At 52.7% G+C, this 15,504-nt stretch overlaps 6 protein-coding genes across 6 annotated transcripts; 3 read left to right on the top strand and 3 right to left on the bottom strand.

The window, feature by feature from the left end:
- Nucleotides 1–146: 146 nt before the first annotated feature.
- On the bottom strand, nucleotides 147–2,871 carry BDZ99DRAFT_460674 (heterokaryon incompatibility Het-C). The gene is made up of 2 exons (XM_033719436.1): nucleotides 2,195–2,871; nucleotides 147–2,139 (listed from the first exon to the last, which is right to left on the bottom strand). The coding sequence occupies exons 1-2, from the start codon at nucleotides 2,685–2,687 to the stop codon at nucleotides 251–253; spliced, it is 2,382 nt and encodes a 793-aa protein (XP_033580402.1). The 5' UTR covers nucleotides 2,688–2,871; the 3' UTR covers nucleotides 147–250.
- Nucleotides 2,872–7,023: 4,152 nt separating this feature from the next.
- On the bottom strand, nucleotides 7,024–8,030 carry BDZ99DRAFT_460670 (10 kDa heat shock protein, mitochondrial). The gene is made up of 4 exons (XM_033719435.1): nucleotides 7,947–8,030; nucleotides 7,561–7,788; nucleotides 7,310–7,368; nucleotides 7,024–7,259 (listed from the first exon to the last, which is right to left on the bottom strand). The coding sequence occupies exons 1-4, from the start codon at nucleotides 7,947–7,949 to the stop codon at nucleotides 7,235–7,237; spliced, it is 315 nt and encodes a 104-aa protein (XP_033580401.1). The 5' UTR covers nucleotides 7,950–8,030; the 3' UTR covers nucleotides 7,024–7,234.
- A 232-nt stretch (nucleotides 8,031–8,262) lies between these two features.
- On the top strand, nucleotides 8,263–10,278 carry BDZ99DRAFT_517694 (uncharacterized protein; the record flags this gene model as incomplete). Its single annotated transcript, XM_033725203.1, has 3 exons — nucleotides 8,263–8,446; nucleotides 8,493–8,663; nucleotides 8,714–10,278. The coding sequence occupies 3 exons, from the start codon at nucleotides 8,263–8,265 to the stop codon at nucleotides 10,276–10,278; spliced, it is 1,920 nt and encodes a 639-aa protein (XP_033580400.1).
- Nucleotides 10,279–10,439: 161 nt separating this feature from the next.
- BDZ99DRAFT_256047 (uncharacterized protein) lies at nucleotides 10,440–11,013 on the top strand. Its single transcript, XM_033713739.1, has 2 exons — nucleotides 10,440–10,577; nucleotides 10,650–11,013. Exon 2 carries the CDS (start codon nucleotides 10,673–10,675, stop codon nucleotides 10,925–10,927), a length of 255 nt encoding a protein of 84 aa, XP_033580399.1. The 5' UTR covers nucleotides 10,440–10,577; nucleotides 10,650–10,672; the 3' UTR covers nucleotides 10,928–11,013.
- Nucleotides 11,014–11,162: 149 nt separating this feature from the next.
- BDZ99DRAFT_474091 (uncharacterized protein) lies at nucleotides 11,163–12,014 on the top strand (the record flags this gene model as incomplete). Its single annotated transcript, XM_033721868.1, has 1 exon — nucleotides 11,163–12,014. One exon carries the CDS (start codon nucleotides 11,163–11,165, stop codon nucleotides 12,012–12,014), a length of 852 nt encoding a protein of 283 aa, XP_033580398.1.
- A 1,191-nt stretch (nucleotides 12,015–13,205) lies between these two features.
- On the bottom strand, nucleotides 13,206–14,554 carry BDZ99DRAFT_496430 (uncharacterized protein; the record flags this gene model as incomplete). Its single annotated transcript, XM_033723443.1, has 3 exons — nucleotides 14,001–14,554; nucleotides 13,526–13,880; nucleotides 13,206–13,487 (listed from the first exon to the last, which is right to left on the bottom strand). The coding sequence occupies exons 1-3, from the start codon at nucleotides 14,477–14,479 to the stop codon at nucleotides 13,206–13,208; spliced, it is 1,116 nt and encodes a 371-aa protein (XP_033580397.1). The 5' UTR covers nucleotides 14,480–14,554.
- Nucleotides 14,555–15,504: the final 950 nt, after the last annotated feature.

Below are 15,504 nucleotides of genomic sequence, written 5' to 3'. Positions count from 1 at the left end.
ACAATTTTACGAAAACTCATAAACTGGAGGGGTATGTCAGAGCGAAAGAGGCGGAGAAAGAAGTATCTTTAAGGAATTGGGGTCGCCATCAGAGTAGTAGCATTAAGGGTCCGAATTCGCACTATCTGTTACTGTGAACACTCATTACCTTGTAAAACACCCTATCCCGTATCACTACCAAGACTCCACCTTCACACCCCAGACCACCGCCATGATATCCCAGCCTAGCTCAAAACGCCACGACCTGCATCTAGTATTGAGTGTAAGGGCCACTTCCATATCCGCTCCACTGCCCCTGTCCGCCTTCCGGCGGTGGTGGTTGTCCATACGGCTCATACCCTTGCTGATAGGCCGTCGGCACTGTATACGCGTGATCTGCTACGCCTGGACCACCGGCACTAGCATGATACTGTCCGTGAGCACCAGCACCATACTGTCCGTGATCATAGGCACCCCCTTGCGCTGCCTGGTAAGCATAGTCTTGTGGCGCTAAACCGCCCACGTACTGGCTCTCGTAGGGCTGGAAAGTGCCCCAGCCAGGCGATGGCTGCGGTGACGGACCACGAGCATAGGGATCTGAGCTAGCGCCTTCAAAGTCAATATCTCGTGGGCGGTTCGGGTTGAGCAGAGAAAAGGGTCCCGAGGAGAGTTTGCCAAGGTTACCAATTCCGGGGATGTTGACGTTAGAAAGGTTGGGAAACCCAGATTGCTGGCCTTGAGACTGACCACCATGGGCCGCGCTGGCCTGGTGAGCAGAGTGCCCATGCTGCCCTTGGCCGTGAGAGTGGTCGTTGTCACCAGAGTGGTTCTTCCCGGCGCGTACGCTCTCAGACGAGAGGATGTTGTTCAAGGAATGTCCACGGTCTCCGCGGTCAGCCACCCACCGCTTGACGACGTCGAACATGCTCCTGTGGACTTCGCAGTTGGGATCGCGGATAGCCGGGTGGTGGAAAACGCGGACAACATCGTTCAGAACTTGGTCGACTGGAACGTCGGGATGATCCCAGGCATAGACGATACGCGGCGCGACATATTGCAGAATGGCGGCCGCGACCTGACCAGCGGGCTCGTTGAGGATATTGCTGAAGTGATCTTTGGACAATAGGGAGTGGGTCGGGTCGGTGCAATGCGGATCCGTCCATGGCTCGTACTGGTGGTTTGCGCTGCTGTCGACAACAGCGGAGGATCCTTCCTTTAGCTGCTTTGTAGCGGCAGCAATGATGGGTTGGATGAACGGGGCGAGGAGGGAGAGCACAAATAGTGTCACTCGCTCCGTGATGGTGTCGATGAGCTTCTCCAGTCCGGGGATCTTGGAGATAATGGCGGAGATCGATCGGACGACATTGTCGCGGAAGGCGAGGATGGGGTAGATCTTAGGCACGATAATGGACGGGTCCAGATTTGGGTTCATTCCTGGGATGCCGGGTCCTGGAGGGCCTCCCACAGAGCCAGGAGGGGCAGCAAAGTTCGTGGACTGGTGCTGTTGGGGGACTGGAGCAGCTCTAGAGCTGTTATATGGATCTTGTCCATAGCTACCGTAGGGGTCCTGACTGTAGCCACCGCTTGTGGCTCGAGAGTTCTCTTCGAACTGGCGATCTGACTGAGCTTGAAGTACCCTAGCCTCCTCTATTAGATTTCCAGTGCCCGGGACTTTAGATAGGAGACCCGTCAATGCATCGCACCCAGATTCACCACCGGGGCCGCGCTTATTGTTGCCAGCTACAGCGTCTGCCAGTGCTGTGTTTACTTCGTCGACTTCAGATTGCGTGAAGTGATCATTCGCTTCGCCGAGAACGGAATGCAGGAAGTCGACTCCACCGAAGGTGCCAGTGACAAGAGGAAAGACGTGCTTTCCATGGAGATTGATCTGACTGGCCGTTCCGGTGTGAGCAAAGACGTTTGTGAAACCTAGCTCACGTAGAACGAGTTCGGTGTAGTTAGTGTGAGCGCCAAAATCTTCCAGACAGTGTAGGCCTTGGCCCAAGCATCTTAAAGCTTCACAGAGATCTTCCTCACGACCACGGGTTTGGCCATGAGTGTACATACGCCCATAGTGGATTGCTCGGGAGAACGAGAACTTGATGTAGCCAGCGGATGTAGCCCAACCACCGTACTCATTTGCAATGTAATTTTTCATGCCTAGACGGCTTAGCACTAGAACTGAGAGCTTGAAAGATCTGAAAATGCTGCCTACCTGTATTCGGATCGATTGCTAGCTCCTGCGGAGACACAATAGGCCGTAACCGAGGATCAAACTTGGTGGCATCCACGTTGTCGGCGTAGTCTTTTGGATTGTCGATGTGCTCTTCGGGCCGGTAAACACCCAAGCGCTCACTAGTCACCTCGAACTCGGCAGTAGCATAGCCAAAGGACATGAATGCAAGGATCCAGACCAATATACGGATTGTCTCGGCTTGGACGCCTTTGAGGGTGCCAACATCAACGGCCTGTGAGTAGTCGCGCAGCCAGTTGCCAAAGTAGACTCGCTTGATCATCATCGAATTCCACTTGTGGCCTCGCAGACAGGCGACCGTGGCCAGCATGTCCTCGATATCGCCATGGCGCCAGTTGTGGCCCTCAACCTTGGAAATGGACGCGATGTTGCCCGCGCCGAAAGCGGCAGCCGGTGCCGGCAAGAGCACCAGGATGGCGATTGCCAGGAGAAAGATGTACTTAGAGGTCGACATAATGAGGGTTGGATTGGGAGAGTGAGAGAAGAGAGCGACAGAGAGGTGTTGTGGTGGTTCAAAGGTTAAGTGATGTGGCGCCGTTATGCCCCGTCAGCAACGTTGGTCCACACCTGGGCACCAGTGACGTTTGAGTGCGCCGATCGAATGTGGCGCGAGATCAGAGATCACCTGTGTGCCTGGGTTATCAAAGCGCTGGAGGAAGTAACCCGTGCGTTGCAAAGGGTGTATCATGCTAGGTCGCACTACTGAAGGAGGGTGAGCGGTGTATTCTGATCGAGTCTTGAAGGCATCTACCACCGCAAGGCTCACATGCCCCTCCAAGGTGCCCCTCCAAGGTGCCCCTCCATCAGCTCTACCCTAGTTATCGAACTAACCCCTTTCAACAAGCCTTCAGCTGAAGCCTCAACCACGCTCTGTCATGCAACGCGTCTATTCGTGCTCAGCGACGCATCTGGCGGTAGGTCGTTTTGGAAAAGACGGAACAGTGAAGGATATCTCCACACCTCCACGCTTCAGCCTCATGGCTCGCCCGTTTCGACACGCGGCACGTCCCAGGCAGCGAGCTGAAGGCGATCAAGTCATGCATGCAGCCATTCGCCAGGCAAGCGTCAGCCTTTTGCGTATCCTCCAATCCCGACGGCGACACTACCGGCGGGATGGCGCAGCAGCACATCCTCCGCCCTCACCTGCAGGTGGGCACTGCTGCCTTCGCTTGCCTTTATCAACAAGACGCCTTCTGACCCCCCTAAGTAGCCCTCTTTTGCTCTATTTACTTCCTTAATTCGCATCTTGTGCCTCAACAACTTTTCTCGACAGGAATTGATCTCGAGGCGGCCCGATAAGCTGAAACTGCGAAGATCTACCTAGGTATAATTCATTTGAGAGGGCAATTCATTATGGCAGAGCAGGACCTATCCGGGCTGAACCGAGATATTGAGGCTCTAACTGTTGAGCCTGCAACGCAATACAACTTGTCAGGCGACCTCCTGCACTGTGCAACAAGACTGGACAACATCACCGAGCACAAAGAGAAGGAGCCCAAGGAAGATGTTGGCAAGCATCGCAAGAAACAGGAGGACAACGACGATGATGTCTGCAGCTGCGGATCCTGGGATCAGGTCTCCGAAGCCGATGAAGATCTCGTTGTCGTCAACCCCATCGATTACGAAGCTTTCTTCGGGTCGGCCGACCACGGAAATGTCGTGAAATTCACCGAAATTCTCGAGGCTGGAGCGAATATCGAGGAAGAGACTAATAGGGGCTGGACTGCCCTCGTCATGGCTATCGTACGAGGTCATGTCGACATCGTGAGGCTACTGCTCGGCAAAGGCGCCGATGTAAATCATCGCTCTTGCAGCTTGCCGCCACTGGTCCACGCTACAGCCAAGGATTCCAATCTTGAGATTATGAAGCTACTTCTGGATCATGGTGCCAATCCCGAGTTCGTGTCTGGGAAGGAGCAGAAAAACGCCCTTCATTGGGCTGCATCAGAAGGCGCTCTCGCAGCTATTGAGCTCCTGTTGGACCGTGGCATGGACATTGAGGCAAAGTCAAAGCGAGGATGCACTCCGTTGATTCTAGCAGCCGACTGTGGCCAGGCAAGAGCTGCCGAGCTCCTCCTCAAGCGTGGTGCTGATCCGCTTGTGAGGAGTGAGAATGGCGGCACCCCGCTGATCTGGGCAGCGTGCCATAATCACGTTAACGCCGCCGGGGTGTTTCTGAAAGCCGATCCAAGTATTGACATCGATGCCGTCGATACATTTGGCCATTCAGCCCTCTTTCTCGCCGCCCATTTTGGCTCTCTGGAGGTAGTCGACTTTCTGCTGGCTCACGGCGCAGACGCTAGCATTAGACCCAAAGGCCTATCAATTATTCAAGTTGCTGCTACAGAGGGCCATGCAAAGGTTGTCCAGCGACTGATCGATCATGGTTGCGATGCGACTGCCACCTACAAGAACAGCGACGCTCTACGTCTCGCTATAACCGAGAAACATTCAGATGTAATCCAGGTTCTCTTACAGCATTTGGGCGGCGAGGATTATCCAAAAGAAAGTGTTGCGCTTCAATTCGCTTTGGCGGATGGCCATGCCATGGTTAAATCACTCGTGGTCACAACGTCTCTCTGCTACTCTCGCATGATGTTCCGCAAAACACACCCAGGCAAGCACGACTGGCTTACGTGGGTTCTTGAAGATGGAGGACGCTTGGTGGAACCGCTCGCAATGAACAGAATGTTACACTATGCGCTCGAGGAGCTTGATGAGGGGCTTATCGAAGCTCTCATCGCTCAGCAATGCGATATGAACATTGAGCTCGAATCCGGTAGCACGCCACTCTGCTACGCTATTCGCCACGGTAACATTCCAATCATAAAGATGATCCTATACTCAGGCGTCGATATCAACGCTTTTCACGGCGGCAAGGTCACCGCTCTCGATGAAGCCATCCTATCTATGAAGGATGGCAAAGACACTGAAATTGTTGACTTGCTCCTCTTTCACGGTGCTTCTATCAATCGCGGTAAAGATCCCGGTCACACTGCTATCTCCATCGTTCTCCTCCGTGATGGCCCCGACTGGAATGACCTCGCCATTCGTATGCTCGATTCTGTCTCAGACGTAAACGCAGATCGGGATAGCATCAACAGCACAATCCTTCACGTCGCCGTCCTCCGCAACCGTATAGATCTGATTGAGTTACTTCTCACCCGCGGTGCTGACCTCGAGGCCGTTGACGAGTTTGGAGTCACCCCTTTCCTGCTTGCTTCTCAATTCGCTTTTCGCATGCTTCCCGTCCTTCAACGCCACGGTGCAAACATGAACGCACTCTACCACGCTTCGGCTGGTGCTTTCCACGCTGCCGCGGCCCAAGGCAACGTTTCCGCCCTATCCTTCCTCGTGTGTCAGCCTGAGCTGGACATCGAAGCTAAAACCGCAAAAGGCTACACACCTCTCGCGTGTGCTCTAACCTGGGCTCAAGAATCCGCGGCTCTCTACCTCTTGTCCAAAGGTGCGAATGTCGACCTCAAAACAGCGAAAAATGCGACCCCCCTCCACTTTGCCGCCAAACATGATCTCGACGACGCCGTAAAGGAGCTGCTTTCCCGGGATGCGGATGTCTCTGCCGTCGATGATCAAGGCTGGACACCTCTTCATGAAGCCTGCGCAATGGGGTCTCGGACTTGTGTTACGCTCCTGCTGACCGCAGGGTCGGATATAGAAGCACAAGTACCAAACACAGACCGCCCGCTCCACATTGCTCTAATTAACGAACGGGAAGACGTAGCACTTATTCTGCTAGAAGCCGGCGCGGATATCAGCGCGCGTGCAAGCCGTGACCGCACGCCATTGCACATCGCAGCTGAATACTCACTACCAGAGGCTGCGGAGCGATTGACAGACATGGGTGTCGACATGGAGGCACAGGATGAGGATACGTGGACTGCGTTGTGTTGTGCTGCTAGTGCGGCAGTAATGTGGGTGCTGATCTCTAATGGCGCGAACGTAGATTACCAAGATAAAGATGGGTGGACGCCGTTGCAGCAGGCTGTTAGTAGTGGGTTGGTGAGGGAGGTGAGATGTCTTCTGCGGAATGGGGCTGAGATGGAGTCGAGGACGACGGATGATGGGTTAACAGCTCTAGAGAGAGTGCAAGATATGAAGGAGGGAGAGGGGGAGGATGCGGGGAAGAGGGAGGAACTGCTTGAGATACTCAACGCGGCAGAGGTGCAGAGGAAGGCGGACAAGAAAGCGACGGGAAAGAAGAACAAGGCTATGTGAGCGCTGTGCAGGTAATGTAGCCAAGTTTGTGCAAATGACTTCTAGTGTGTTTGGCGTTCTTGGGTTGGGTCTATGTAGTTATTTGCGGCTTTTTGCGGCTTTTAGGTTGGTCAGACATACTTAACTACGGCTCACCGCTTACGCTAATTACGAATGAATGAATACACACGTTGCGGCAACGCATATCTTGCTTCGCCGTCTAGTCTCTATCATAATCCTGCAGGTGCTCTGGTAGAATGGAAGTATATGGGAAGTGATGAAGATTTCTGGGCTTTCTGCCTGTGTAGAGAAAGATATAATTGTAGGGTCGACCAGCCTTTCATCGACCTCACTTACTTGAAAGCGTACACCGACACTGCTCTGTAGTATATCTATGTACATTTCTCTACCATTTTGGCTTCCATTTCTCGTGTATTGAGGCACTTCATGGAGTGGCGAGGAATTGTTCTCACCGATTCTAAGAGCGATCCTTCGGGCCTGGACAGCACGTAGATATTTCACATGGTTTGAATCACGGGGCATTCATCGAATAGAGCAGAGATGTGTTTTATTCTTTCCTATCTCTTTCGATCCGTCTAATTATAGATTTTCGAGTGGGAATTGAGGAAGACAAGACGCTTTCAAAATGCCCCAAACTATTCCAGACCGAACAAACGCCGGATGGGATTGGCTGGATGTGCTGTATTTGTAGGTTGCGTGGTATTGTACAGGTAGGGTACATGCTTGGTCGGGAGAGGGTATAGAGACGTGGCGGGTAAGATGTGTTTACTCGTTTATCTTGGCTAGGAGTCTGCGGATGTTAGGACTGTGTGATTTTGGACAGCGGAAGAAGGGCCATACTCATGATCGCGGAACAGAGAGTACTCCTCTTCGCCGACTTTGATTGGGCTGCCGCCGTACTACAAGTGCTTTGTCAGTCATGAGTTCTAAAGACCTAATGGAATAATGTAATGATGCGTCCAGGTACTCCATCGATAAACCTGGTTTGCCTCTTTTTCCTCAACAATTCACCCGGAATAGCCGAAAGCACCTACGACCTAGCCATAGAAAGAACGTAGCAACGTATAACATAGTGAAAATTCTTAACTCACCTGTGGAATCAAAACTTTGTCTCCGGGCTTCACGCTCGGCGCAATCCGCTTCCCATCCCGATCCAAGCCTCCCGGGCCAACGGCCAGCACCTTGGCCTCGTTCAGCTCTTTTACGGCGCTCTCGGGCAGGAAGATGCCACCAGCGGTCTTAGCCTCGGCCTTGACACGCTGTACCAGCACGCGGTCGAGGAGGGGAGCGAGCGAGCGGATGGATTTGAGGGCGGTGGTCTAGACATTTCAGCCTTTTGATGCTGGAGGGGTATAGGGGAAGTGAATATTGGGAGAGGGTGAGGGAGCAAGAGGCAGTATAAGGAGATGTTGGGGATAGCGATGGTTGCGGATGAGGTGATATGATGGATGAGAGGATTGAGACGCGGGGGGCGCACCATTTTTGCGGGTTTGGCGGTTCGACTAGGTAGCTAGAGTATGCGCGCGTTGTTTTGAGATGTGAGAGAGAGAATTGATTGCAGTTGCAGAAGTCGTCGTCGGAGGTGTTGAGTTGAATTCTGCTGTCGAGAAAATTCCAGAATCTCGAATCGCGCCAAGACCGACAGGGGCTTTGCCTGACCTCGGATCGTCGTCAATTCAACATCACGAATCAATCTTTCTGCACATATACATACCTCACGCTCCTTTGCATCGCGGTTCTTCCAGAACTTTCAATTGCCCCACCGTTTGTAAGTAAGCTGGTGGCTGCAATTGATGTGGAGGCCGCACTGCCTCAGGCTGACGAGAGAGCTCCGCGCCAGCACTCGCAATGCCACCTTTGTATCGCGCTCCTACAGCCAGGATGTGAGCAAGGCGGCGCCAATAAGCACTGAAGAGTTTTGGGACGCCTTCGTGGCAATATGGCCCTACGCGAGGAAGACGGACGCGTCGAGGATTGGTGAGTGGAGCTCTCAGCACAGCTAGACAGTGCTAATGGGATACAGGCCTCGCGGTGAGCGGTGGCGTTGACTCCATGGCTCTAGCTAGTCTTTGTAACAGCGCTGCAAAGAAATACGACAAGTTCCCTGAATGCGTAGGGCTCATTGTGGACCATAAGAGCCGGGAGGGTAGTTCTGAGGAAGCATTATGGGTAGCGGAACAACTGAGGAAGCATGGTGAATTACGCCAACGAGCGTAAGGCACAAGGCAGCTAATATCTGCACAGCCGGCATGTCCTCACATATATTACCGCTACAATGGCCTGAAAATCCGCACGAGGCGACCGATTTCGAAACACAAGCCCGAAGGTTCAGGTATAGGGCCTTAGGTCTCGCCTGTCGAGAGCATGGTCTACCCTCTATACTAGTTGCCCACCACGCCGACGACCAAGCCGAGACACTTTTGATGAGGCTGATGGTGGGAAGAGTTAGGACAGGCATGCAAGGCATCCAGGCTGTGAAGGAGATACCCGAATGCTATGGACTACATGGTGTTCACCAAAGTGGAGGGCTGGACCTAGTACCAGTACCTACAGCCGAAGGACGGCAACGCCAGCCCATCAGGATTGAGACTGGCGGAATCAAGATCATACGCCCGTTGCTTCAATTTCGCAAGGAGAGGCTAATTGCAACGTGTCTGGCAAATGAGGTGCCTTGGACAGAGGACAAGACAAACCATGATAAGACACTAACAGATCGGAATGCAATACGACACGTGTTTAAAAATCACCAGTTGCCAGTAGCTTTACAACCGGAGTCGCTCGTGGGTCTCTCTCATCGCATGCAGGAGCGTGTTGAAGATGGGAGGGAAATAGAAAAAGGCCTGCTGAAACTCTGCAAACTGCGGTTGGACGTTCGAGGTGGAATTCTACGAGTAAACTTCTCTAAAGCTAGACTTGCGATCGACAAGCTCGCTGCGACCGATGACAAACTTGCAAGAACACTCGCTGCCCAATTACTTTCACATCTAGCCACACTGGTAAGCCACGCTCCTGTCGTTAAGACCAATCGTTTCGACTTCGCCGTGGACACTATTTTCCCGATACTTCAATTGACGAAGATATCCACCCCCCCGCGGCCCTTTACGGTTGGCGGAGCGTTCTTCTGTCCTAGTCCAGCGGGTCAGGTTGGTAGCGTTCCGAAAGCAGAGTTCGAGTGGACTGTTGGCCGACAGCCATACAGTAAAGGGAACGATCCGCCTCCCCTCCTGGTTATACCTCCTAGGAACATCGACCCTGCAGTTGTGGCCACCGATTCCACGAGCGCCGGCTACCAGATGTTCGATGGCCGTTTCTGGGTTCGCATTGCCAATCCAACCGACCACACCGTTCGTCTTCGGCCTTTTAGCGAAAAAGATCTCCCGCACATAAAGAAACCGCTTAAGAACATCATCACTAGTGTAACACCTACTTCCTTCAGGGAAACGCTTCCTGTACTTACCAAAACCGATACGGACGGTAACGAAAAGATCATTGCGATACCAACGCTAGGTATAAGGCTTGGGAGCCGTAACTTCGTAGGCGGAATAAGATGGTCAATACGATACAAAAAGATTGACATTGGAGGACTTCATGTCGAGGACATTCTTAACAGTCAAGTCTCGGACGAGATAAAGAAATTGGAGAGAAAGGAGAGGATCACGATTGCAACAGCAAAACAGCCAAGAATAATTGATATCGCTCCAGCTCCCAGGCTCGCTAGAAAAGAGAAGTCGCACTTTAGGAGTCTGTCGAAATGGGAGAAGCCGGAAAGGAAAAAAGGAAGAGATGAGCAGGTCATTGGCTGGCAATAAATTATCGAATAGTCCGACATGCTGCTAGTCAACTAGGAGGCCTAGGACACTGTGCGCATGTGGTAGATGGCGAAGACGTCGCCTTGGTCTCTAGATCAGCCCTCATCACATCCAGGATGAGGCTGAGAGCACGGCCTAGAAGTGTAAATGTTCATGCGGGACTGAGCTTTACTGTGTTGCGCAGAATGGCTATATTCCTTCGCATTTCAAGCAATGTCGAACGTGTCGAAATTAGTCAAGATCGCTCGATATTCCAAGTCGTAAAACCGACTACAAATGCAGAATCTCACTCAGTGAAAGTACGAGCTCGCACATATACGATTTCGGAGGATTATCAGGCGTCCTGTTCGGCAATAGCTGACAAGTCCGAGCTTTGCTAAATATAATTACGCTGATGTTTCACCCAACTAGGCTTCGCCTCGTGGTCTTGCGCCGCAATCCTTCCAACAACCAACACAGCCTCACAAAAGTATGGAGATGCCGATTCAGAACTGCGCTTTTGCTTAGGCGGCGCAGGGATTTTCGGCCTGATTTCGGAGAAGGTAGACTTAAGATGTGTGTGGTGCCGTATTACAAGGTGCTTGCTCTCGTTCTCTTAGTTCAGTTGCTTGGTCTATGGGCAATAGCTTCATGTATTTCCATATCTTAGAGCCATTTCGTCGGTTCCTGTGCAACTAAGGGGCTGCTGTTAGTCTTTTCTATTCAGAATCAGAGTCAAAGTCAAATGCCGCACTACCTTGCCATTCCTACCGTTCTCATATTTCAACCTGGCTTCCTCCTCCTCCCTCCGGCCCGCCTCTACCAGCTCTCTCGGTCGCCCTCTCTCCTCCCGCCGCCCCGTCTCTACGACCTCCTTCGGGCGCCCTCTCTCTTCCCATCCCGTCATGATCCCCAAAGATCCCGATCCCATCCTTGACTTCGACTTCGACAATAACGCCAACGCCTCCTCCAGGACACACCTCTCCTATAACCATGACGCCAGCCCGCCACACTCTCCTTCATCACGTGAGCACACGTATACCCCACAAGATGACGGCGACATTGACGCAATCCACACTGTTCCTTCCTCTCGCCCGACACTGCACGACCTGCGCATCCCAACCTCCTCCCACGCCGTGCCAGGAAACACGTCAGAAGACCGGGGCGAGTACAGAGCCTTCGTGCCCATGGCGACTCCAAAACCGCAGCGAAAGCCCGCCCCGCCGCTCATTGAAATATACGCCGGCTCCAAACCCATCTCTGAAAAGCGACGAGATGCAGACCGGGAGCGAGACTGGAGTCATGATCCATTCAAGCTTCAGAAACAGATCCGCAACCTCCTCGCCCTCATTGTCTTGCTCCTTCTCATAATGATAATGATGATGATACCTATTATTTATTTGACCGCGCGCACGTGGGTGTTTGCCTCGTCTAATGTCTCTGCCTTCACGGCTGACGGCCAGGGTACATCGCGCGGCCTGCCGGGACTCATGGCGGATATTGCGAACAAGGCAGCAAATGCGACAAGGACGGACATTGGGGACCCAGTAAAATCGTTGGGCAATTGGGCACAGGAAATGAGCGGATGGGCGAATGCGACGAGTGCACAGCTAAAGGGGATGGATGCGGGTGGGCTGAATGGAATGGTCAAGACGGCGGTGAGCGGGGTAGATGGGGTGAATAAGAGGTTCGATGATATGTTGGACAAGTTGGTTGTGGTTGGGGTGAACGGGACTGGCGAGATTTGGTCGAGGTGAGGGGATGTGGAATGTTCATACAAAGGTAGGTGTCTGGGGTAGCTTTTGGAAATACCTGTAAAGCGGAGGGTGTAGCGTAAATCGCTTTGTATATACGTCGTGTTTTTTTTCACTGTCTATATCCATCTGATTTCTTGTGGCTGTGGTATTGTGCTTCCGTCATTCTTTCTGCTCTCAGGCAGACCATCGCACTGCAAAATCTAATCGACCTAGAGTCGCTGTAATGAAACCAGACCCGTATATTCTTGGAGATATTCCTGTTGGATTATGACAATCACCTACAGCAACCACTGCCGGTAGCACACAGGGCTTTCATGCACATTAAGTTCGCATTCCACCAATGTTCAGATGCTGCGGCCTGCGAACCATCAACTCTAAAGACGTGAGCAGTAACGGAATGTTAAAGTTGCATATTCTATGAGAAGATACATGGAATTTTTTGGCGAGTGTTGGTCACGTGCCTTCGGCCAAAAAAAGCTATCTAACTACCGTTGTAAGATGTTTTCAAGTGAGCAAACAGTAGATTAGGAACCAAACCTTCATTTATAGCACTAATGGTTGATGGATACGAGGATTACGGCTCATGTTCAAGTGCAACCTTAGCCGACTGCATTTCTCGCGATAAAAGGCGCTTTACGCGCCCGAGGAAAGAATCCCATGGAAGGGTCTATTCCCTCGACGTCGAGCCCGAGACTATTGCTTACCACAATGAGTGGGTCACCAGTTCGTGTAAACGGGGGTTCCGCACGGCACGCGAAAGCGCGGGAATTGGTGGCGCTGTGGAGTCGTCGAACAGAGGCATGTCTGCTTAAGTGACAGCCAGCCCGACTTGTTCCCCGGATCGGCCTCCCGTCCATAGCGGGCGGGTCGGCCCTTGTGTGCTACTAATGTAATTCGCAATTCACGGCTCGCCCTCCGCGATCGCAGCCACCGATCTAGCTGTGTTACTGCTATCGTCCTCCTTCCCTTCATTGACTGCACGAGCCTAGATGCAAGGCCTGGAAACTTGGTGCTGCCGGTCCGCGGAGCTGCAGATGGACTGCGGGGTCGTGGCGTTGAAGAACTGTTAACCGTCCTGGGTTGGCAGATGGACGTCTCATGGCGCATTCACCCCTCCCTGCCGCATTTTTAATGGCTGCTGCTGATAGTGGCCGCCATCCCGTCCATGACGGTGCTTTTTCTCGCGGCTCACTATGCTGCTGCAGGTGCCGTAGCATGCCCATCCCAACCTGTCTTCCGCTCGTCCTGGCTGCCGGGCTCGAGCAACACATGCCATGCCCTGCAGCCGGACCCAGCACTTCCTGCTGGGATCCATAGATACAAGTCGTGCTGGAAATGTTGCCCACGCAGATAGTTCCTTTTCGCATGTGCAATTAAAGCCGGCAACGTCCCAAGAGCAGCTCCATGCCCCGATGCGCAGATCAACCCTGCTTCATCAATCCCAGCACTGCTATCGAAGCTGTATCGCTTAACCTACATTGTTCGTCAGTCTTTTCTTCGCCGGGACATACCTGCATTGCCCTACGCCGCAAACGTGCCGTCTCCACATCCGCATGAACCTTTCCAAGCCTCCTGCGTGCGATAACACCATTCGGGAGAGCGTCATCTGATGCTTCGGGCGGTCTATCCCCCAGTGAGAGTGGCGATATGTAGATCGTAGTTCCCAAGCTTCCCGCTCCCTGCGAGGTTTCCACCACTAGCGGGGCTACCCAGCCCTTCAATGCGGCTCTGCCGTGAACTGTCCCCACGGGTGTCGTGCTTTTCAAGTTACACCTCTTGCCCCTTTCGTGACTGGCGTTTTTAGCATCGAGGCCAAGGCTATACCTGGTGCTTTCGATGTGTTCTAGGTTGCCGACGGGCTGAAAGCTGCGGATTAATCGAACACTGACACACTACGGAAAAGACGGATCTTTACCGAGTTGTCATTCTTCTGATTACTTCGTGCAAAGCCGTGGGATCATCTGGAGCCTCTAGGATCCTTCACACATTCCTCGAGGCTGCTTTGAATTGTTGAATGCAATCAGAAGAAGGGTACTATGAATGTAGATGACGATGTCGTCAGGTTGTCGCCAAGGATACGGCAGACAAGCCCTTGCTGCATAGAAATTGATGAGTGACCCAGTAGCTGAGCCGTAGCCAGTTCCCGGGGAACGTCTCATGCTATCTGTGATCAGCAGTAGTGTCCCTGGTTGTGGAGAGCGTATCGGGTCCCGCTGTACTGGAAACGTGGGAGCTGCAGCCGACACGAACTGCCTACAGGAGAAATGGCCAGCCTTGACGTGAGCGTCTATTGGATTTTGCCCTTTCAGATGTCGTGCAGAAAGCCGCAGCGAGTAGAGAACGAAATGGCGTTCAGTTCCCACGTGTTGTTGTGCCGCTTCTTTTGACTTACTACCCCTCCGCAGCAGTGCCAGCTGCTGGATCTTTCTTGAGCCCAACCTTATCACTTTAGGCTCCTTATTCATAGCCCAAGAAAGTCAAGAACGCCTGCAGTCTGCCCATGGAGGCTCAGCGTGCCATTTATACCCATGCTAGGGCCCGCCGATTGCCGCAAGGCAGAGCAAAACGTCTTGATGATCTAAACTCCGGTAGTCAAAGTCCATAGGGCACTACTAGGAAGCTAGGAGAGGCCGCCATCGATTCGAGGCACTAGAAAGCTCCTATTGATGTCCCTGAGCTAGCTTCGATGTGCACCGTCCGGTGAGAAGTCATCGTACGACTCAGTCCTGAAGAATTCGGGTGGTCGCTGACTACTGTAGCTTGCAATCGCCGAAACACCATGACTGGCGGAGAGCCTCCTGCAAGGCTAAACCTTGTGATGCACAAGGCAGACGTTCTACGATGTGATAGCCTTTACACGCTGCCACGAATGAAGATGAGATGCTCGCGCGCTGACGAGCTTGTCCCAGAGACAACATACCCTAAAATCGGGCGACCTTGCAACGTGGCTCCGACAAAGTGAATGGCGGCTGCACACCGGTAGGTATGGCCTACGTGGGTCCCCTGGGTATGTTGTATGCAAAACCAGCTTGCTGCGGATTGTTCGGGGCTTGTTCAACTTTGGTGACCACTTAGAGTTGAACAGCAAAAGGGAGGGCGATTAGGAAGGGACAAATCGACATATCGACACCTTAACCAAGTCACTGCAGCACCCTCGGACAGCTTCTCCTTACCACTTCTTTGACGCCGGCTGGCCACACTTTCACTCATCTCACGTATATTTTGACTACACCGCCGTTGTAGTAGTGCTTGAGAGTGCTCCAGATTCCAGTTGTGGTTGGTTGGTGTGTACAAGGATATAACGGTGAGGCGGGCTGTATAACCCGTAACGGAAACTTTGACAAAGCTACAAGTCTTGAGACTTGCCGCCGTAGTCCAACATTGGCATCTAGGAATACCTCTTCCTGGAGTCGAAGTCAGTCTTGGTGTCCATCTAAAAGGCCATTGCTTACCTAGTCGTAGATAGCCGCTGAAGACCCTTGAGGCGAAT

This window comes from Mytilinidion resinicola, assembly GCF_010093595.1.
Source record: "Mytilinidion resinicola strain CBS 304.34 unplaced genomic scaffold BDZ99scaffold_5, whole genome shotgun sequence".
Classification (NCBI taxonomy): Eukaryota; Fungi; Ascomycota; class Dothideomycetes; order Mytilinidiales; family Mytilinidiaceae; genus Mytilinidion; species Mytilinidion resinicola.
The sequence above is the reverse complement of the archived record's forward strand: the minus strand, read 5'-3'. Positions and strand labels throughout refer to the sequence as shown.